Source organism: Sorex araneus, chromosome 3, assembly GCF_027595985.1.
Source record: "Sorex araneus isolate mSorAra2 chromosome 3, mSorAra2.pri, whole genome shotgun sequence".
In the NCBI taxonomy this organism is placed as follows: Eukaryota; Metazoa; Chordata; class Mammalia; order Eulipotyphla; family Soricidae; genus Sorex; species Sorex araneus.
The window spans coordinates 189,338,110-189,359,714 of NC_073304.1; the positions used below are offsets into that span (position 1 = coordinate 189,338,110).

A 21,605-nucleotide genomic window follows, 5' to 3' on the forward strand; every position below is an offset into this window, starting at 1 on the left:
CTATGGGACAGGGATTGGGGTTTGGGATGGAAACATCCCAAATATGGTGGTGGTGTGGTGCAATGGTGATAGGATTGGTGTTTGAATATTCACGATCACAATCACAAAATCCCGTTGATTGTCGAGTGGCCTGAGTGGTCTCAGTAACCTCTACATTCGTCCTATCCCTGAGATTTTAGAAGCCTCTTTCTTCTTGGCCTTCCCAACAATGCCGCATTGGAGGCTCTTTCAGGGTCAGGGGAATGAGATTCAGCTGGTTACTGGCTTTGGCATATAGATACACCATGGGAAACTTGCAAGGCTATCCCATGTGGGCAGGAAGCTCTCAGTAGCTTGTGAGTTTCTCCCAGAAGGAAAAGTAGGTTATAGATATCACGCAGCCGCTTTGCGGCCACGCGCTTCTTGGAGCTTGCTTTTAAGTCTCTGGATGTTGACCGTTGATGGGATTACACACACCTGGGTTCCTCTGCCGGTACCTTCATGGGTGAGGCCTGTCTGAACGTGTGGAGAGGGGCCTTGAGCATGGCTGTGGCTAGGTTCCAGTGGTCTTTGGCTGCCGGGACCTCTGCTCGGGGCAGGGAGGGAAGCTGGAGCCCATCCCCTCTGAGGGGCCCCAGGGAAGACAGCCAGGCATGCGGGCAAGAGACATTTGAATATTAAATGTAATAAAATATTGTAAACTACCTAATAAAATAAATAAATAATTTTATAAAAGAAGGTAAGACAGAGAGAGACAGAATCGGGATTTTTTTATGCACAGCTGCACGTGCAGCCTGTAAATAAATGTTAATTTAGAGACCCAACCTGCCCCCTGCCCCAACACATACACACACACACACACACACTCACACACACTTGTTGGATAGACACATGGGTATAAATATCTGATCCCTCAACCATTGTCTCAGACACAGGGATGACTCCTCCTCACCCCAAGTGCCTGACACTCTTGATGGAGTACTGAGAAAGACCAGGAGCAACTAGGGCCGAGAGAGGAGAAGTTTGAAACCCAAGGAAATCAGGGCTGAGCACGGGGAGAGAAGACCAGGCCTAGCAGTCACAGAGACCATGCAGAGAAGGTGTACAGGTGACCCTCAAATGCATGACTAACTTGGGCAGGAGTGGGGGAGCAGTGGGAGGGCCTGGGCAGGGGAGCATGGGGTGGGTCCCAGGGATAGGGAGAGAGCCTCTGTGGCAGGATTGCAGGGAGATGAGGCTACTAAGAGTCCAGGATGTCCAGCATAAGGAGTTGGACTTAGTTCCAGAAGCACCAGGAAGCCATGAAAGGTTTTCAAGTGGGGAAGGAGTGCGAGATCAGAGATCTCACAGATGGTGGTGAGTGAGCAGGAAGGTCTAAGCACCAGGAAACAACTCCTTTAATCGGCCTTGTTTGGGCCAAAGCAGGGCAGAGGGGATTAAAGACAAGAGCAGGTGTGATGGGGTGGAGGCTGGAGCGAGAGGGGCAGAGGGGAGCCGGAGGCTGAACCTCAAACAAGAAATTCCCACAAACCCTCAAAGTCACAGACAGAGCCCTGACCTGGGCCTGTGGTGGGAGGCCTGTGAGGAGCCCAGGCCAGAGGGTCCAGTGCAGCTGGGCTGCCCGTCAGGCCCATGTGTGAGCTTCCCAGCACTGGAGGGGAGCCACATCCGCACCCACCTTCCTGCTCTGGCCCTCACCCTGGGAGCAGGGCTCACCCCGAGTTCCTCCAGCTGTCTTTGTCAACCAAGAGGCAATGTCACTTCTAGAGGAAGCATCAGCTCTGGAGAGGTGCCAGGCTGCAGGAGGGGGGACAGCTGTGTCCCCGAAACACATCCAAGAAGCCACCTACCAGAGCCAAGACAGTGGCAGAAGCAGAGCTGGCAGGGGGTGCACAGCCCCAGCCAACGGAAGGACAGGCCTTGACTGGGGCCTCCATCTGCCGGTGCCCCCACCTGACTGCAAGTCAGCGCATCCAGCCCTCCCTGCCGGGCTGGAAATGATGACCCCCCACACCCTCCTGCTCCCTCAGCCAATGAGAGAAGGATTTCCAACCTTTGCAGTGGTTTTTATTGTTAGTTTTTTGGGGGGCCACACTCAGGGCTTACCCTTGGTTCTGCGCTCAGGGATCACTCCTGGCGAGCTCAGGGGATCATATCAGGTGGAGGCTTGAAGGCAGGTTGGACACATGCAAGGCAAGAGCCCTACCTGCTGTACTATGGCTCTGGCCCAAGGTTTTCAACCTTCTTACACCTTCTGACCAGTGCCGGGCCCCCCCAGGCAGCTGGAGCATCCGTTAAGTAGCAGTGATGGTTTTGTGGCCACCAGGACATGTTTGCTCCATACCAACAAGCGTCAGTGAATTAAGGACACAGACCCTGGAGCTGAGTTTGGGTTTTGTCTGTTACTGTTTGTGGCTGCCTCTCGGCCTGTTTGTCCATCTGTGGAAACACAGAAACCCTTCCTGAGGGCACTCGAAGGGTGAAGTCAGAGCATATGGAGACCGGGTGGTAGCAGGCTTTTCTGCTGTCTAAGAATTTTAGCTAAAGACCCAGGCTGAGGTCCAGGGGTGAGAAGCACCCACACCTTAAGAGAGGTGCCGATCACCCCCTGGGAGCTAGAAGGGAGACTGTCCATATACAGAGCTGGCCAGTGTGGCCATTGTCTTGTATGGAAAAGGATTGAAGAACGGAGTGATTCCACAGCCCCTACACATGCATACACACACACACACACATGCAAACACACACACATGCGCCCACACACACACATCACAAATGCACACATGCATGCATAGTGAGGGCAGTGCCTCCAGGAAGGACACCAGCTTTCCTCCCATGCTAGCCCTTCTGCATCTGGGTCCCGAGGGGCACTCACAGTGTGCCCTCACATCACCTGGAAGTGTGGCCCCGAGCTGTCTGGAGACACAGTGTCTGGGCCCAGAGTGGGAGGCGGGCAGGGGCCAGAGCAAGGAGCTAACAGTGTCAGGGTGAAAAGAGCTGGTCGTGGGGGTACAGGGGGCAGCTGTCTTGCTGATACTTCATGGGCTCAAATGAACAGCAGAGGGAAGAGAGTTTGGGGGTTCAGGCCTAGTGGACTTGTGAGGGAAGTGCCACAAGACACATGCTCAAGATGATAAGGTCTAGCAAGAAGCTCTAGAAAGGCCGCCCCTGCAGAGGCCTGGAGAGAAGCCGAGAGATGACAGAGTGACCCTGTCCCAGCATCAAAGAAGCGGACAATGCAGAGCCGCCATACCCACAGCAACTCCCCCAGAGGAGTCAGCCAGCCAGGGGGCAGCTGCACAGGGGGGCACCGGCAGCCAGTCCCTTTCTGTCTTTTGCTTGTTTGTGTTTTCCCTGAACCACCATTCAGGGCTCAGAGGTCATTCATGGCAGTGCTTGGGGACTATATCCAGTGCCAGGGCTGAACTGGGGCCAGCCACACTCAAGGCAACTGCCTTAACCTCTGCACTCTCTCTCCTGCCCTGGTCCCTTCTGGTCCTCCTTCCTTGCCTGCCGATCACTAGGGCATCAAGATGGATCCAGGAGGTTTTCACCAACTAGAGCTCCCTATGCCCCCAGTGCCATTTTCAGGACCTGGATAGAGGTTGGATTTGGAAGGAGAACCAAAGTTTTTATTTAAAAACTAACAATAGGTTATTCACGCGTGTGGCTGGGAAGGTGCCAGGGGACACCCTCCACATGGTAGAACAGAAATGCTACTGCATTGCCTTCCAGGTCCAGCCTGTCCATGATCCACACAGGCCAGGGCAAGGGCAGCTGGGTCTGCAGCACTGGGCTCCCAGGACCTCGGGGCAAGGCAGAGGGGGAGAGCTGGAGCCTGGCTGGCAGGATGGGCAGGTACCAGCTTCTGAATACCAGCAGCCTTTCTCTGTTAGGTAGGACAGGCAGGGCTGGGGCTTTGGGGAGCCAGGTATATGGTTGCTCATACATAGGGGTATGTGTGCATGTGTGTATGTGTGTGTATATGTGTGTATATATATGTGTCTGTGTATGTGTCTGTCTGTGTCTGTGTGTGTGTGTACGTGCATGCACATAGCCCTGTCTAGACACCATAGTTCCTGGTGGAAAGCTCTGAGCCCATGTGGGAACTCTGACATGAGGACGGAGCAGTCCAGAGGCTCCTGGGAGGAGGTGGCCTTTGTGTCGGGTTTGGCCGTAAAACTTCAGGAGACGCAGAAGCGGCAGTGCAGTCCCTAGCAGGCTGGGAGGAAGGAGCCCATGTCTCTGCTATAGCCAGAGTACGAGGTGCTCTGAAAGGTGGGACTGGGGAATGTGGCATTTTCTGGGCTGTCTCCTTTTAAGCAAGAACTACACTGTCCACAGCCAACCTTGACCTCCCTTCACACATCTGCAACCGGGGAAGAGTCACTCAGCTTTGTGTCAGACTCCCATATGTCCTGGGATCAATGGGACCATTCCATCGGCCCAAATCGAAGCACTTAGCGGGGAGCGCTGAGGACACAATGAGGCGTCAGGGAGCTCTTCCTAGCGCTGCCACTCTCAGCAAGCCTCAGTGCCCCCCTCGGAGAAACGGTGATAAGATGCTCCAGGTAGGTGGAGTAACATAAATGTAACATATAAGTAAAACCCGATAAGACACTGCGACTGGGGCTCCAGTGACAAGGCCTTGCGCATGCAAGGTTCTCTGTTCAATCCCCAGGACTGCATGCTCCCCCACTCAGAGCACCACTGACCTGGGTGGTCCACACAACAATAATAAAAAAATGTGGCAGAAGCCTAAGCCGTGTTGTTTCCCCACCTGCCCAGCCCACCTCCAAAGGGACCCTCACTTACATAGGAGGCCCAGAGCGTGGTGGGGGCCAGGATGAGCGCCAGGTAGAGGCAGGGGGCCGCAGCCAGCAGGCTGGAGGCACAGAGGAGGGGCTCGGCCCTGGGGTTGACTTTCTTGTACCTCCTTGAAGCCTCTGCCCCCAGGATGACCCCAAAGATGCCAGTCACAACAGTCAGCGCTCCAAAAATCAGGCTGATGGCAAAGAGGAGAGAAGAGGTGGTCACAGGCGGCCGTGCAGATGGGGCCGGGCTGCTAGGGCCTAATCCCCCAGTCCCACTTACAGGATCTGATACCTATAGGAAATGCTGAGGGGGACCCTTCCTAGGGCCTGGGACTCTTCAGGAACCCATAGACTCACCTCCCCAGCCCCTTTCCTGCCCCACCTGGGGATGCCTTTGGCCGTGGATCATCCACTGAGCACCCCAACAACTGTTACAGTTCATCTCCAATGACCTTCCCCACCGTCTACCACCTGAAATTTTCCCGACTGTAATTTCTAATTTTAGGGTCCCCCAAGGGCCTTAACCTCTTTCCCTTACAGCTCCCAAATTTAAGGGGAATTGATACAAACTACCTTCCATTTCCCAATAGCTCTGGCCCTCTCTGGACACCCTCCACACCTTCCCCACTTGTGTCCCATCTTCCCTCTGTCCTTCATCATCTCTCAAGTAGCCCCTCCAGAGCACCCAATGACCTCCTCCCCCACTCCTAGATCCATTTCAGAGTTTCTTGTCTCTTGTTTCCTCCCACAGATGGACATAAGTGCCTTCCGGGGCAGCCGCTGATCAGGCCCTCACCCACAGCTGCCCCTGCCCTGCCCACGCTGCCCTCTCATGTTCCACCAGCTTTCCCATGCCCGAAGCTCTGGGTCCCTGTCACTGAGCTTCGTGTACCTGAGCTTTAAGGTGTTCCCAACCCTCCCCAGCCTTCTGAGCAGTGTGCACTAAGTCTCAGTCCCATCAAATGACCCCCCCCCCCAAATCCAGGGTGAATGCTCCCCACTCTGAGTCTTGGTCTGAGCTGGTCCAGGCAGATTCTCAAACACTTTATGAGACTTTGGCTCCCTTATTCAGGACTCAGGGTGGATGGACCCCCTGGGGGAACTCCCCAAATCCCAGAAACTCAGCACCTGGAGGTTCTGTAAAGCTGACAACGTGTACACTGACCCCCTGTGTGACCTGCCTACAGCCTCCCCCACCCAGGTGGGAGCCCAGGCCCCCCAGGACCCCTCACCTGTCCTGGCTGTTGCATGGCTCCTGGACGCAGGGCAGCTGCAGCCCATGCACCACTCGTGCCTCGAACAGAAACTTGGGGGCCCAGAAGCCCAGAGCACCGGTCACAAAGGCCATGGCTGTCACACCCAGGGTGGACCACACAAAACTCCGGCTGCAAGAGAAGGCACCCTGGCTGCATCCAGGTGGGGTGGGCTGGGGGTGGGGGCACCTTTCCCAGCTGCAGGCACCTCGCAGCCTCCAGCACTTTCCATGCCCTGAGCACCTCACAACCCAGCTCTGTCTCTTGAGGTTCCGCCCTTCCTCCTCCTCCTCCTCCTCCTCCTCCTCCTCCTCCTCCTCCTTCTCCTCCTCTCTGCCGGACCAGAGCTCCTGCCCTGAAGGGCCCAAAGCTAACCCCATGCTCTCCAGAAAACCACCTTGTACCCCCAACCCTGCCTCCTCTGCTACATCACTGTGTGCTAGGGATAGTCACAGAGTGAACTGGGAGTGGCCCAGGAGGCCTGGGCCTCTGTCAGCCTCTTTGACCATGCCCAGACAGGGAATGGATGTTCCACAGCCTGCAGGGACAAGCAGTGAACTCCTGGCATCCTCCCCGCAGCCCTGAGAAGAAGGCAAGGTTGGAGAATTCTGTTCATTGGATCCCTGAGGCTCCCAGTCTCAGGTCACTCAGGGATAAAGCGATGGCAGAGCCAAGGTTGGAGCTCAGGCCGCCTGCCTCCTTCCCTTCCTCCCTCCCAGCCCTGCAGACCGCTGTGGGGTCTGAGCCACAAAAGGAACAGTGACTCCATTTGGGTTTTTTTTTAGTGAGGTGGAGCTCAGAGAAACGGGACTGTGAACATTGGAACAGTGAGGGAGGGCTTCCTGGAGGAGGAGAGAGAAACTCAGTGGCACTGACTGACCCGGAGGCTTGGGCAACATGCTGGGCACATCAGGGACACTCACTTTCTTGCCAGGTATCTGACATCTTGACACCAGCTGCTCCTTGGGTCCCCGATGACCACCTCCTCCTGCTTCTCAGATGCCCCCTGGGGCGGGTCTGGCACGAGCACAATCAACAGGACCAGGGCTATGGCTTCCAGGCAGGGCGTGGTCTGAGGGAGAAGGCAAGGGAAGCACAGGCCGTGCATTTTCCACCCTGGAGGTCCTGAGGTTACTGGGCTCTGTGGCCCCTCTGTGCCCTAGTGGGCGGCCATGGGCTTAACTCCAGGATTTAGATTCTAAGGAGCTGAACAGGCCACCAGTTCTCACCCATCACCCTCCCCCCAAGTACAGCCTCTTGGGGATGAAAGGGGCTCCCCGAGGCCCCTGGGAAAACATCATCCTCAGGGGTCACTGCGCCTGAGAATGAGAGTTTGACTGCTGCAGCTCTGGTACGCGACATCCTAGTAGCTTTCCTCTGTCTGCACCCACACCCCCAGCTGCCCTGTCGAGCCTGCTGGGAGCTTCCCTTGTTCCCTTGTAAGATGCCACTGACTGCCCTCCCCGCCACACACCCACAGGTGAGCGAGGAAGGTTCCAAAGCAGAGGCCACTTGCTTGAAGTCGCACAGTCAGTAAACTGTGCGGTCAGAAGCAGAAGCCAGGGCTGCACTTCCAAGGCCCCTGTTCCAGGCGAGATCCCAGAGGTTTGATGCTGCCGACGTCAGACCACCCCCCATGGCGCCGGGTGCAGTGCCAAGTGGCAAAGGCCACTCCAAGCTGGAAAGTCCCGGCCTGCCCAGAGGGAAACAGAGGGAAGGAAAGGAAGCTGGACTCACCCGGAGGGCCCAATGCCAGTCCCCAGTCAGTTCTGTCACGGCCGACCCCAGCATGTAGCCCAGACCACTGCAGAGAGGCAAGGAAAATGGGCAGTGAGGACAGGTGCCAGCCCAGGGTCCCTGGGGACCCCCACCCCAGGGAGCCAGCTTCCACAGCTCGGGGCCCTTTCACTGTGCAAAGTGAGCACACGAGACCCAGATGGCCACTGCCCTTGGTCAAGTCATCAGTGACCTCTGGCTCCTGGCCGATCCCCAGAAATTCTGTGCACTGTCTTCCTGGATCAGGACAACCCCCACCCCACCCCACCCAGGGCTCCGCATGCCTGCACCAGGTGATTTCAGGAAACCTGGGTCAGAGCTCAGGGATCTGACTGCAAATTCCAACATATCTCCCCACCTCCCTTCCAGCAGGCCTGTGCTGCAGGGCTGAGCTTTCTCGCCCCTACTAGGCCCGGGGCCAGCCCCTGCGAGCATCCTTGGTACTGCTCAGCTTCACTACGCTAACCATCAGCATGACCATCCCTGTTTACAGAGGAGGAAACAGCGGCTTGGAGAGGCAAAGGGACACACCAAGGAAGTCTGGGATTCAAGTCCCAGCCACCCTGACCTGACCTCTCCTACCTCTAGCCCAGCCCCTGTCTCACTCCTGTATTGCTTTATTGTTGTTGTTGTTTTCTTTTTGGATCACACCCGGAGATGCACAGGGGTTACTCCTGGCTTTGCACTCAGGAATTACTCCTGGCAGTGCTCAGGGGACCATATGGGATGCTGGGAATTGAACCCGGGTCGGCCGCATGCGAGGCAAACGCCCTACCCACTGTGCTATTGCTCTAGCCCCTTGTTGTTGTTTTTGGTTCTCACCCAGCACCCAGCAATGCTTGAGGGGCTACTTATGGCTCCATGCTCAGGAGTCACTTCTGTTAGTGCTCGGGGACCAAAGCCTGTGCTGGGAATAGAATCAGGATTGGCCGAGTGCAAGAAAAGCACCTTTGCTGTCTCTCTGGCCCCCGACTGAGCTTCCACTTACCCCCAGGGAAGGCAGATGGGGGGATGGGGGGTGAGACCAACCTTCCAACTGGGATGAAGATGTAGAAGACGGCCAACACCCGGGTCCGCTGGTCCCTCACGAAGAGATCGCCCAGGACAGTGGGGGCGATGGTAGAGAAGCTGGCCGTGCCGGTGCCCACAAGGCCCCGGGACAGGAAGAAGAGCCAGGAGTGCTGAGCCAGAGCACACAAGACCCTGATGAACCCAAAATATCTCCCACATGACGAGGAATACACATGTTTGTCAGAGAGGCCAAGAGGAACTGGTAACTTATGCCCCCCAGAGGAAGAGGGGGGTTCTGGTCAGGACTACCTGAATAGCCTCCCAGATCACCCCCAGATCACCCCTGGGTGATCTGGTGCCCTCTACTGGTGCTGGTAGTCATTGCCAGTCTATGCCCAGAGGAGCCCTTGGCCTAAGCAGGCCAGAATAGCTGGGGTTCCCCGGCCTCGGAGGAGGCAGCATCGAGTGGCCAGGAAGAAAAGGTCCTTTAAAGAAAGTCTAACATGCCTTTGTCTGCCCAAGTGGACAGACCTGGGGCAGCCTGGAGCCCAGAGCACAGCAGAAACAACCCCACCCGCCCCTGCTGGGACTGAATCTGGGAGGAGACAGGTGGCAGCAGGGCCTGAGGCTGGTGCAGCAGGAGGCACTTACCTGGGGAGAGATGAAGGAGCTGGCAAGGCCTGCCCCCGACCAGAGCAGAATCCCGAAGCTCAGGATGGCCTTGCGACTGTGACGGTCACCCAAATAGCCAAACACAGGTGCGGACAGCAGGAGGCAGCCGATGAAGACTGGAAGAGAGACGCAGGGGCCAATATGCAGCCCCCACACGGCAGGTGGGCAGAGAAGCAGGGGCTTGACTCAGATGCTGCAAATTGGCATCTTAGACCAGGTCACAGGCAGGAGAAGCAAAAGATATGGTGAAGTTCCCAGTTCTCACAACACAAAAAACCCACTGCCCAGAGTCGGGGGTCTAGGAAGAGATGAGGGTGGGAGTGCCTGTGTCCCAGCAGTTAACAAACTGCTGTTTGTTAACCATGCAGCCTTGGGGGACTAGTTCCATGCATGTCACCCCAACATTGAAGTTGGCAACACTCCCACTAAGAGGCCGTATTGAGGTGAGTGGCCTCGACACGCCCAGTCCTGGGCTTCAGAGCCCTCCCTACCTGGTCCAACTCTGCTTTCATGTCCCTGCAGGGACCTGCTCAAAACAAGTAAGCCTGGTAGAGTGAGCATGGGACTAAAATTCAATGCAGGAGGAGAGAGAGAGAGAGAGAGAGAGAGAGAGAGAGAGAGAGAGAGAGAGAGAGAGAGAGACTGCCATAGAAGCAAGCAGGGAAGGGGGGGAAAGAGGAGGAGGTGGGAGAGAAAAATTGGGAATATTGGTGGTGGGAAATGTGCACGGGTAGAGGGACGGGTGTTGGAACATTGTATGACTGAAACCCAACCATGAACAGCTTTGTAGCTGTTTATCTCACTGTGATTCAATTAAATAAATAGCACTGTTGTCCCGTTGTTCATCTATTTGCACGAGCGGACACCAGTAACATCTCCATTGTGAGACTTGTCACTGTTTTTGGCATATTGAAGACACCACAGATACCTTGCAGGCTCTGCCGTGCGGTCGGATACTCTTGGTAGCTTGCCAGGCTTTCCGAGAGGGATGGAGGAATCGAACCTGGGTCGACCACGTGCAAGGCAAACGCCCTACCCGCTGTGCTATCGCTCCAGTCCAATTAAATAAATAAATGATGCAAATAAGTAAAATAAGACCCTGAGCTGGAGCGATAGCACAGCGGGTAGGGCATTTGCCTTGCACGAAGCCGACCCGAGTTCGATTCCCAGCATCCCATATGGTCCCCTGAGCACCACCAGGAGTAATTCCTGAGTGCAGAGCCAGGAGTAACCCCTGTGCATCGCCGGTTGTGACCCAAAAAGAAAAAAAAAAATCCAAATTTTATAAATTTGCAATTATAAATAAAATTAGCATTTTATTTATAACTAAGATAAAAATAATTTAGTTTATTAAATAAATAAATCATGTGGATAAATAAAATAAAATAAAATCCAGTTGGAGAGATTTGTCTACCGGCAGGAGACCATGCTTTGCATAAGGAAGGCCTGGATTTGATCTCAAGCACCACCAGAAGTAACCCCCAACTACCTTGCCAGGAGCAGCCTCAGAACACTAATGGGTGTGCTCCCTTAGCAACCCCCCAAAAAATAATTTTGAAAGACTAAGAAATAAAATCCAGGAGTCCTGACCAGCTAGCTCTGCAGAAGAGGATTTACCTGGCATTCGAGGCCACAGTCTTTGGGTCTGGAGGTAACCTGTGCTTGGCATTTGCAAGTGGAGGGGTGCAGTCCCCCACATGGTATGCCCACAGGGGAGTGCCACAGCACCACCATGGACCACCAGACCCAAGCACTGAACAGCCAGGCCTGCAATGGGCCCTACAGCACCCAGCACCGCTGGGATATGGCCACCCTCCCTGCTCTATCCGCACCCACCCAGATACAACCCCACCCCCACCCCCCCAAATTTTTTTAAAACAGTAGTCTCTGGAGTCTGGAATAATTGGTTTTCCTAAGTAGGTAAAACATTCCCCTGGGTAGCTCTTAAGAATTGGCAAGTGAATTAACGAAAGCGGCTGCTATTCTGAGAAGACAAAGAAATTGCCACTTTTTTTGCTAGACGAGTCTGTGGGTGGCGCCCTCACTGCTTCAGCTTCAACTCAAACCGTCTCCACCCGGGTGCGGGTGCGCCCTGGGCTCTGGCGCCCGCCGAGAGGGCAGCAAAGTCGGGGTCCTCCTGCACCCGCCGCCACCAGGCGAGGCTAGGGCCTCGGAGGCCCCGCCCACCGCCCGGGGCTCCAGAGCGCAAATGATTGACATTTCCTGGGCCCAATGAACGTACTTATCCGTCCCAGCTTAGATTCCAGTCGCTCCCAGTTCCCCCAAGACTCGCACAGGTATTGGGTTGAACCACCCACAATTGAGGAAAATAGGCCAGTTTTGACCTACAAAAAACAATTCAGTATGATTGGACCTAATCACCCCAGAGGATGGTCTTTGGTCTCAGCAGCATTTAAAACTGTAATAGCTACCGCTATTAGGCCTCCAAGATGGTTCTGTTTACACGCGCAGATTTATCGCCAGCACCTTTGATGACACTTGATAGGATCAGTCGCTTTATTTTTGTTCCTCGGACTGAAAAACAAGTTGCGTCTCGCTGATGTTTTAATCTGCCTTGTCCTTCCGCCCAGAGAGACGGAGCTGCTGTTCCTCTCTGCCCTTCATCTGCCTGAGGTTCTACTGGGACCTGTTTGAGAAGTTTCTCCCCGTCCTTCACATTTGTTTTAAGGACTTACAATGCAAGTTTGGGGGTTAAGCCTGGGCCTACATCCTGTTCCACCGCTGTGGTGTGACCTTGGGCTAATTCCTTAACTCTTTTCCCTGCTTTTATAACGATACAATGAGATTATAAAAGTACTTCCTTCCTAAATGTATTGAGACGATTAAATAAAACGAAGCCTATGAAAGCAGTGACTGGCTTTATGTAACTGGCCGGTGAATCGTGCTCTTATTATTACCAATTGCATTTATAGTTTCTACCACCATCGTACAGTTTAGCTTTGATAAGCCAGATGTAAGAATCATCTTGGATGGCTGTTTCCTGTCTTGTCAAGGCATATCTTCTTCTCCTGATATTATGAAAATATTTCCCAAACCTTCTTGTGCTCTCATGGGACTTGGGACAGGAATCCTCTGCAGAATACAAGCCCTTTAAACCTTCAAGTGTCCAGGGATACAGTCAGCTGCTACCGCTCTGACTCCCAGCCCCCCAAGACAGACACTCCTTTGTTCTCAGGATCTCAAATTTAAATTCTTTCTGTGGCAAAGTGGGAGTAATCCTGTGCAGGGGTTGAGGGAAGGACTCTATGGGCAACTGCCTGCTTTCAATTCCCAGTTCTGCTACTCACTAGCTGTGTGGCCTTAAACAAGTGCTTTGCCTCTCTGTGCCTTACTCAGCTTGTCTTCTGTAAAGCGGGTTTCAAAATACTACCTGTGTAGTTAGTATTATAAGGCACTTGGAAAAGTGCCTGGGTTAACTGGCTGCCGGCTCAGTTTGAGAGCTTGACAAAACTAGGTGATAAGGCCCGCATATGTGTAGACTTTAAATATTAGCCAATTAGTAAATCCCTGTAGCCTGTTTAAGAGGTGGGGTAGATCAGTCCTGACCACTGACTGTTTTCCCCACTTTTAACCCCACTATTACAGCTTAGCCAAGCCTTCTCTTAGTCACTGGAGTGTGTGTGTGTGTGTGTGTGTGTGTGTGTGTATTTGTGTGTGTTTGAATGTGTCCTTAGGATCATCCCAGGGGTCCATAAAAGTTTTCATTGGCCCCTCTGAGGTCACTGGAAACAAGATTGTCAGGTGTTCAAGCCCGCACTGCCCTTTCTACTCACCTTTGTTTTTTGTTTAGTTTTGTTTTTCCAAAATTCTGTTTTATTAAACTACTCATCCTTGGAAGCCTGCTTCTGCAGAGAGGACCTTTCCCTTCACCCACCTCTCTCTCTCTCTCTCTCTCTCTCTCTTTCTCTCTCTCTCTCTCTCTCTCTCTCTCTCTCTCTCTCTCTCTCTCACACACACACACACACACACACACACACACACACACACACGAACTTATCCCTCTCCAGCATCTCACCCATAGGAACTTCACAGTAATAGTTCAGCACTACAAGAACCCAGGAAGTTGATTCAATTACTGTGATCTGGGGCCAGGGAGATAGTACAGGGGTTAAGGCACTTGACTTGCCTGTGACCCGTGCAGATTAGTTCCTAACACTAGATATGCTACCTGAGCCATTGCAGGAGTGATCCCTGAGCACAAAATCAGGAGTAAGTCCTGATCACTGCTGAGTGTGGCCCATAAAAACAAAAAAAAATCAGTTACCACAATTGTTTCACCTAAGAGATCATGAGTCTTGAGCTCAGATGGTCTTACTTTGGCTACAAAAGTAGGATAAATTAAAAAGATGACGGAATAAAGAAACTATGGTACATATGAACAATGGAATATTACTCAACCATAAGAAAAGATAAAATCATGCAATTTGCTGCTACATGGAGGCACCTGGAGAGTATCATGCTGAGGGAAGTTAGAGAGAGATAGAGAGAAAGTGACTTCAAACTATGCCTCTCTCATGAAGAGACATAATCACTGTCACTGTCACTGTCATCCTGTTGCTCATCGATTTGCTCGAGCAGGCACCAGTAACGTCTCCATTTTGAGACTTGTTATGTTTTTGGCATATCAAATACACCACAGGTAGCTTGCCAGGCTCTGCCGTGCAGACGGGATACTCTCAGTAGCTTGCCGGGCTCTCCAAAAGGGGCGGAGGAATCGAACCCGGGTCTGCTGCATGCAAGACAAATGCTCTGCACTTGTGCTATCACTCCAGCCCCATAATAGAGTAACAAATGACCAAAGATAATGGAAATAAAGAAGATGAGAACCAATATTCAGTGGGAAACATGCCACTTGTGGGGCCTGGGGGATAGGACAGGGAGGGAGCAACTTCTATGGTGGAGGGAATGTTAAACCAAGAGGAGGAGGTGGTGCTGAAGATGGTAAAGTGTTAGTTATGAAACCTTATCAGCAATACTATTTTAAACCACAGTGCAAAAATGTATTCTTATTTATTTAATTTTTTTTTTCTTTTTGGGTCACACCTGGCGATGCACAGGGATCACTCCTGGCTCTGCACTCAGGAATTACCCCTGGCGGTGCTCAGGGGACCATATGGGATGCTGGGAATTGAACCTGGGTCAGCTCCCTGCAAGGCAAACACCCTACCCGCTGTGCTATTGCTCCAGTCCCTGTATTCTTTTTTAAAAAAGTGCCCCTTGGTAGACTGGTGGGTGGGAAGCAAATGGGGGAACAATGGTGCAGGGAAGTGAACGCCGATGAGGTATGAGTGTTGAACCATTGTATGCCTGAAACCCAATTATAAATAACTTTGTGACTTTACAGTGATTGGGACTGGAGCGATAGCACAGGAGGTAGCGCATTTGCCTTGCACGTGGCTGACCCGGGTTTGAGTCTTTCGTCCCTCTCGGAGAGCCCGGCAAGCTACCAAGAGTGTCCCGCTTGCACGGCAGAGCCTGACAAGCTACCCATGGGCTATTCTATATGCCAAAAACAGCAATAACAAGTCTCATAATGGAGACGTTACTGGTGCCCGCTCAAGCAAATACATGAGCAACGGGACATTGCTACAGTGCTAAATTTAAAATAATTTTATTTTTTTTAAAGGGACAAATTAGCCCTGGTACCAGACTGAAGTCTGAGACAAAAGCAACTGGAAAATATCCCTGGTCTCCAGCTGTGACCTGTTAATGCTTCCACTTCTGTGAATCACAGCTCAGTAGCCCTTCCCACATTTGCAGCTGACATTTAGCATGTTTTATATTCTAAGGTTAAATATTTGCAAAAGATATTTCCAGATATTTGCAAAATGTCATTTCCAGAACTGGTATACTTTTTTAAAAAACTGCACTTAAATCTAAATTCTAGGAGATGTAAAGTAAGTTCACTACGTTTATGGGAAATGTCCACTTGGAGTTTGATGAGTTAAGCCAGTCGTCACTTGCCCAAGCAACCTGACAAATCAGACTGGTTGGCTTTAAGAAGGAGAAAACATCAGCTTTGTTTGGTTTTGTTTTCAATGGAAATGCCTGTGTTGACACCCGTCATGTCTGAGTTCAAAATCCTAGATCAGTAGATCAGTAGCAGACACCCAGTGGGACAGCGAGATAAAGCCGGATGCCCTGCCAAGGGTTTGTGGCCAGGAAGAAGCGTTCTCTGGCTTCCACTGACACTGCTTTGCTCCCAGGACCTTCCTAGCAGAAGCCAAGCAGCCACCACGCACTCTTTGTTTGTTTGATTGGCTGTTTTGGTATCTTTGTATTTTGGGGTTTTGTTTTGGGTTATTTATTTGTTTGTGGGCCAAACCAGGCCATGATCAGGGCTTACTCCAGGCTCAGGATCACATCTGGTGGAACGTGGGGACCCAGGGGTCAAACCAGGGGCAACCACATGCAAGACAATTCATCATCATCATCATCATCCCGTTGATTGTAGAATTTCTTGAGCGGTTTCAGTAACGTCTCCATTCATCCTAGCCCTGAGATTTTAGAAGCCTCGCTTTACTCATCCTTTCTAATGGTGCCACATTGGAGGCTCTTTCAAGGTCAGGGAAATGAGACCCATCATTGTTAGTGATTTTGGCATACGAATACACCATGGGGAGTTTGCAAGGCTCTGCCATGTGGGTGGGAAACTCTTGGCAGCTTGCCAGGTTCTCCCAGAGGGAGGACTAGGCTAAAAGATGTCTGGGAGCTTGGTGTTATAGTCTCTGGATGTTGGATATTGGTGGGATTACACAGAGCCAGGGGCAGTCCTGGGTGTGACCGTTTAGCTACTGGAAAATGGGGAATCTGGGTGGAAGAGGCTTTCAGACGAGCCTCACTCATGAAGAAACCGGCAGAGGAACCCAGGTGTGTGGGACCCGGGGCTGAGACCTCCAAGCCTGCTCTGATCGGGACTGGGCAAGGCAAGTACCTTTCCCAATGTACAATCTTTCTGGCCCCCTGTGGTTTGTTAGTTTATTTTTGAAAAAAAAATTTTTTTTTTGAGGGAAGAGGTTGATTTTGGCTACAATGTGTGATACTTCAGAGGTACTTCAGTTCAGTGTGGAGGATCATGAGAGGCCAAGGATCAGCAACCTCCACCCCCACCCCCCATACAAAGTATGTCCTCAGGCCTTTGAGCCAACTAGCTGGCCCTTGTCCTAAAGTTATCTCTCCCTTTTTCCTGGAGGTTTTTACAATTCAGGGCAATAAGCCATAGTTGAACATCAAATGAGGACTGAGCGTATTCTCCTGCTCAAAATGGTAAACAAGTGATTTTGAAGGGAAGGTGGGCAAGAAGAGCCGAAGCTGCTCGCAAACTTGTTCTCAGACAGGTCCCTTTGAGGAAATAAATACGCGAGCTTAAAGGTCTCTTAATAGATCCTCCACAGTTCTGCTGGTGTTTTTATGAGTTGTCAGGGGTGCAGGTACCCCCCTAGGACAGCGAAGTTCGAAGGAGGAGGGAGGGCCTGCAAAGGAGATAGCATGTATGCTGTGCATGTGCCGTGCTGTGCACACATGTGCTGTGCTGGGACAGGCATGTGCACGCGTGTGCCATGCTAGGATGGGCATGCACACATGTGTGCCAAGCTGGACAATGTGTGCACATGTGTGGTGTACCTGCGCAGTACCTGCCACACACCCACAGGGAGAGGTTAGTGTCTCACACCCCCACCTTGGACACGTGGCTGCTTCCCATAGCTGCAGTCAGTCCCTGTGCGCCTGGTCCCTGTCTGCATGTCTGTCTGTGTATCCTAAGGAGACCCAGTTCCAGGAGTCGGGAGCCCATGCTAGATCCAGGCTGCAGCTGAGTTGAGGGAAAGGAAGGGCCCAGAGGGAAAGGAAGGGCCCAGAGCCCCCTGCACCGCAGGGCTTGCGTGCACCTGGGCCCTTCCTGTGCTTACACCCCAGGGGCTGTTCTGCGGGAGAGCTTAGTCCCAGTTTCCTCTCCTGCCCGGACTTCCGTGGCTCAGACACACCACCAACCTCAGGGCCTTCTCTGTGCAGGAGAGGGACTCGGCCTGTGCCGCTCCCCAGACCCCCATCCGGCAGCTGGAGCAGGCACAGGCCGGTTCTTCCGAGAGCTGCCCAGCCCAGAGTCCAGCACCAGGCCTCCCTCCTTACCTGTCTGCAGCAAACCAGCACTGCTGTCAGGGATATGGAAAAACTTCTGCACGTCCTGTAGCACTCCTGTGGACAGACAGACACCGCTTAGGAGATGGAAAGCAGACCAGTAGGCCTCTAGGGTAGCTGCCCCGCCGGGGGGTCTGACAGAACAGGGCCCTCTATTTTCTCCCATGTGCACGTATCACCACTCACCCCTCCCACACACACAGACAGGAGTAGGCATACGCATCCGTGTGCGCAGCAAGCACACTCAGAAACACACATCCCAAAAGCACAGGCACGCATGCACACACTCACAGGCAAAGTCATGCAGACTCGCAAATGAAGCCCCAAATAGGCATCCTCAGACAAATCACTCTCAGACCTCAAGTATACAGATATACACAGGCGCGCACACACACACACACACACACACACACATTTGCACTAAGAAACACCGCAATTAGCTGCAGTGTACAGGATGTCACTCATGCGTCAGCCACAGAGACAGCAGCCCCCTGATGGTACAACACCTGCAGCTTTTCACTTATCTGGGCTTGTCTGCGACACTGTTTGTGAATAGTTCTGAGATCCACAGACACACACCCGAGCCTGGGCCTGGGTTGCAAGCATGAGCATATCCATCCAGAGGCTATGTCCCCACACACAGACAGGGTCACCCTTCCTCCTCGCCCCTGGCCCAGCCAGGTGCCTGTCCCTACCAGCTAGGTCTCAAAGCCCAGGGCTGGAGCAGTGGCCACTCAGGTTACTGCAGAGAGAAGCAGGCCCAGCCCTCAGGCTCCATTCCTGGGAACCCCCTCCATGACATGGCAGCACTATAGTATTTTTTTTTTATTTGTTTCATTTTGGTTTTTGCTTTTTTGGACCTGGTGGTACTCAGGTGGTACTACTGTCTCTGAGTTTGGGGATCACTCCTGGCAGCGCTTGGAGGATGATATGGGGTGCCAGAAATTGAACCCACAGGTCCAAAGTACTATCGCTCTGGCACCCCCCGCACAGAACTTTAGAAAGAGCTAGTTAAGGCCCACCTGCTTCTCTGGCTTGTGTTTCTGTGTCTGCTGTTAGGAGAAACAATGATGGCAGCTCTCACTGAACCATGAGGTGCCGGGGACTGGCTCTGAGCTGCACACTTGCTCTTGTTTCCCTAGCAGGAGGGACTGTCCCTGTTCCCATCATACCGATGAGGCAACAGAGGCTCTGGCCACCCCTGGAAAAGGAGGAGCTGGGACTTGAATCCCAGAGGGAGGCCGAGTGTGTTCCCATTCCATCATGTCACAGAAGGCGCCCCCAGTGGAGCCTGCAGAAAGGCCCAGAGAGTGGGAAGAGACCCTACACACCCACACTTTCAAGGCCTATGTATGGGCAGATGAAAAAAGACCAGAGATTCTTGGCATCTATCCCCAGGACCCAAACATTAATTCAAAAGGACATATGTGCACACCTGTGTTCATCACTGCAGTTAGTACAATGACCAAGATATGGAAACAACCCAAATGCCCAACTACAGATGAACCATGAGATTTGCAGAGCACCATTGGGTGTCATGCCAAAAACCCCAAAAAAATTAAAAAGAGGGAGAAAGAAAGACCAGAATCAGAGAAACCAAGTAAGAGACTTTTCTTCTGGCATTTGCTTGGGACCCGGGGACCAAACATCCAGATACACCAAGCTGTGTGTCTTTCCCACTCCTCATGTTCTCCATTACAAGTGAAGACAACCACTGGAGAGAAAAAAATGGATAATATGGGGAAACAAGTAGCTGCCTAAAATAAAAAAATGCTCTATAATATCTTTCACTCTACTCCATTGGGGCGGGGGACCCCCCTCCCACAGACTCTTATCAGCTGTGGAGTGCCTTGGGGACAGCCATGGCCAAGGGTGGACCCAGTGTCTTGTGCCTCTGAGATGCAATTGCTGCACACGTGGACTCAGCTGCCCCTTCCCCAGGACGAGTCCCAGTGCTGTGAGACACGCGACCCTGGGCACTCAGCACCGTTTCACTGCTCCAAGGCCCCTTCATCCCAATACCACTGATTTTGTGCCCTTCTTTATCTCCGGAGGAAGCCCCACAGGGAAGGGGCCAGCAGGGGCCTCCCAGGCAAATGCGGGCAGAGTGGCCGCACGCCTGAGAGGAAGGCGGCTCCAGCCTCAGGTCTGTGCACTCTGTCAGCCTCTGGCCCCTTCCCTCCTGCTGTCAGCCACATTCCAACCCAGGCCTCCTCAGCTGGGGCCTGGCCCACAGCAGTAGCCTCTGACCTGACCTCCAGTCACCTCTGGTCTTCATCAGCTCCTCAAATCAGATTATAATCTCCTTAAAAAATGTTCTCTGGGGTGGAGCAACAATGCAACAGGTAGGGCGTTTGCCTCGCACATGACCAACCTGGGTTCCATCCCTGACACCCCAAACGGTCTCTCTCCCAAGCCCGCCAAGAGTGAACCCTGAGCAGAGTCAGGAGTGAGCCCTGAGCACCAGCAGGTGTGACGCCCAAACAAACAAACGACAAAGTATCTTCCTCTGGTTTCCCTAGGCCTCAACTGAAAGCCCAAGCTTCTGGCCTTGACCTGACCCAAATATTCTCTGAGAATAACGCCCAGCTTGCTCCTCTGCCACCACCCCTGATCAGACCTTAGGTCCCGATTCGTGCTGACGCCGCTGAATGTTCCTTCCCTTTTCCCCCATTTCCTGCCTTGCCCGTTACTTCAGCCTGAAAGACCCAAATCAAGTGCCACTTTCTCTGTGAGTTCTGTGGGAACCCTTTAGTGCTTGGTCTTGGCTGCTGGCTCCCCTGCCCACTCTGTCCTGCTTTAGAGCTGCTTGTGTCCCTCGTCCCTGTGAATTCTTCAAAGACCTACCCTGGGGCTGCTGTCCCAGTCCTCCACAGCTCTCCTCTGCTGCCCTGGCCACTCACACAGCCCGAATCCTGTGAATCAAAGTCTGGATCGACGCAGACCCCAGACCCAGTAGGTGCCAACCTCTACAATCCCGTTTCCACCAGGTCCACCAGAGGGGCTGCCCATGCACACAGTAAGTGCTCAGGGAATCTTGATTGAATCAGTGATGAAACGTCAAGGAAAGCTGATTTGGAATGAACGGATGGATAAGGAAGTAACAAGAACGTGGAAACGTGCAGACAGGCAGCAAGGCAGAATGCGCAAGGCTTGCGTGCAGCCTGCAGTCCTGAAATAGCCAGCAAGTCATTTCTTGCTTGGGAGCTGGGCCTGGCTTCCCCGTCCTCCCGGCCCAGCCCAGCACCTCACCCAGCACAGTTGCCTGCAAGGCCCATCCTGTTCAACTCCCCTCCAGCCCCCAGAGTCCCCACACCGATGTGTCCCCACATCGACTAGAAACTTCACTGCCTCTCCCCCTGCCCTCCTGGACCCTGGCCATGGATGGATGCCCCAGAACGCTGTCCCCTTCCTCACCTGCAATAATGAACCAGTTCATGTAATTCAGTAGGTTGATATAGCAGAGAACTGCTGCAGCCACACAAGCTTTCCAGGCGGGCAGGCTCCAGGGCCCAGGCCGAGTCGCAGCGGGGCATTGACCCGAGCTGGAAGGCCTAGTGTGCCCACCTGACCCCCAGGATGGGTCCTGTGGCTGATGTGACCCAGGCTCGGGGTACTCGGCAGACATGCCCCCAGCCTAGCCAGCCTGCTGGCCTTTTCCCAGTGCTGGGGCCAAGACACCCGGCTCTGCACAAGTCACTTCCTGTGGGATCCCAGCCTCAGGCCAGCCACTCGAACTGCAGAGCATCTTATCTCGGGTTCCTGCAGAGCCCACCGCAGCCTCGTTGGTGAGATTTCACCAGTCCCAGCCTTGCGGCCAATGAGGGGAGAGAGAGTTCCTGGTGCCCGCCTGCCACCCTGGAGTCTGAACACTCTGGTTCCTTGGTCGGTGGCTGCAGGGACGGCAGGGAGGAAGAGAAACTTCACAGGACAAGGACACCAC

At 53.1% G+C, this 21,605-nt stretch overlaps 1 protein-coding gene across 1 annotated transcript in view; it reads right to left on the reverse strand.

Annotated features, from left to right (window-relative positions):
- Window positions 1-21,290, reverse strand: part of SPNS3 (SPNS lysolipid transporter 3, sphingosine-1-phosphate (putative)) — a 54,618-nt gene extending 33,328 nt beyond the window's left edge. Inside the window, exons 1-8 of the mRNA XM_004605233.3 lie at window positions 21,080-21,290; window positions 17,654-17,719; window positions 9,485-9,621; window positions 8,852-9,003; window positions 7,784-7,850; window positions 6,970-7,118; window positions 6,026-6,178; window positions 4,795-4,984 (exon numbers count right to left, since the gene is read on the reverse strand). Of these exons, the coding sequence (XP_004605290.3) occupies window positions 4,795-4,984; window positions 6,026-6,178; window positions 6,970-7,118; window positions 7,784-7,850; window positions 8,852-9,003; window positions 9,485-9,621; window positions 17,654-17,719; window positions 21,080-21,290 (1,125 nt within the window). The remainder of the gene's footprint in view (window positions 1-4,794; window positions 4,985-6,025; window positions 6,179-6,969; window positions 7,119-7,783; window positions 7,851-8,851; window positions 9,004-9,484; window positions 9,622-17,653; window positions 17,720-21,079) is intronic.
- Between the last annotated feature and the right edge of the window lie 315 nt (window positions 21,291-21,605).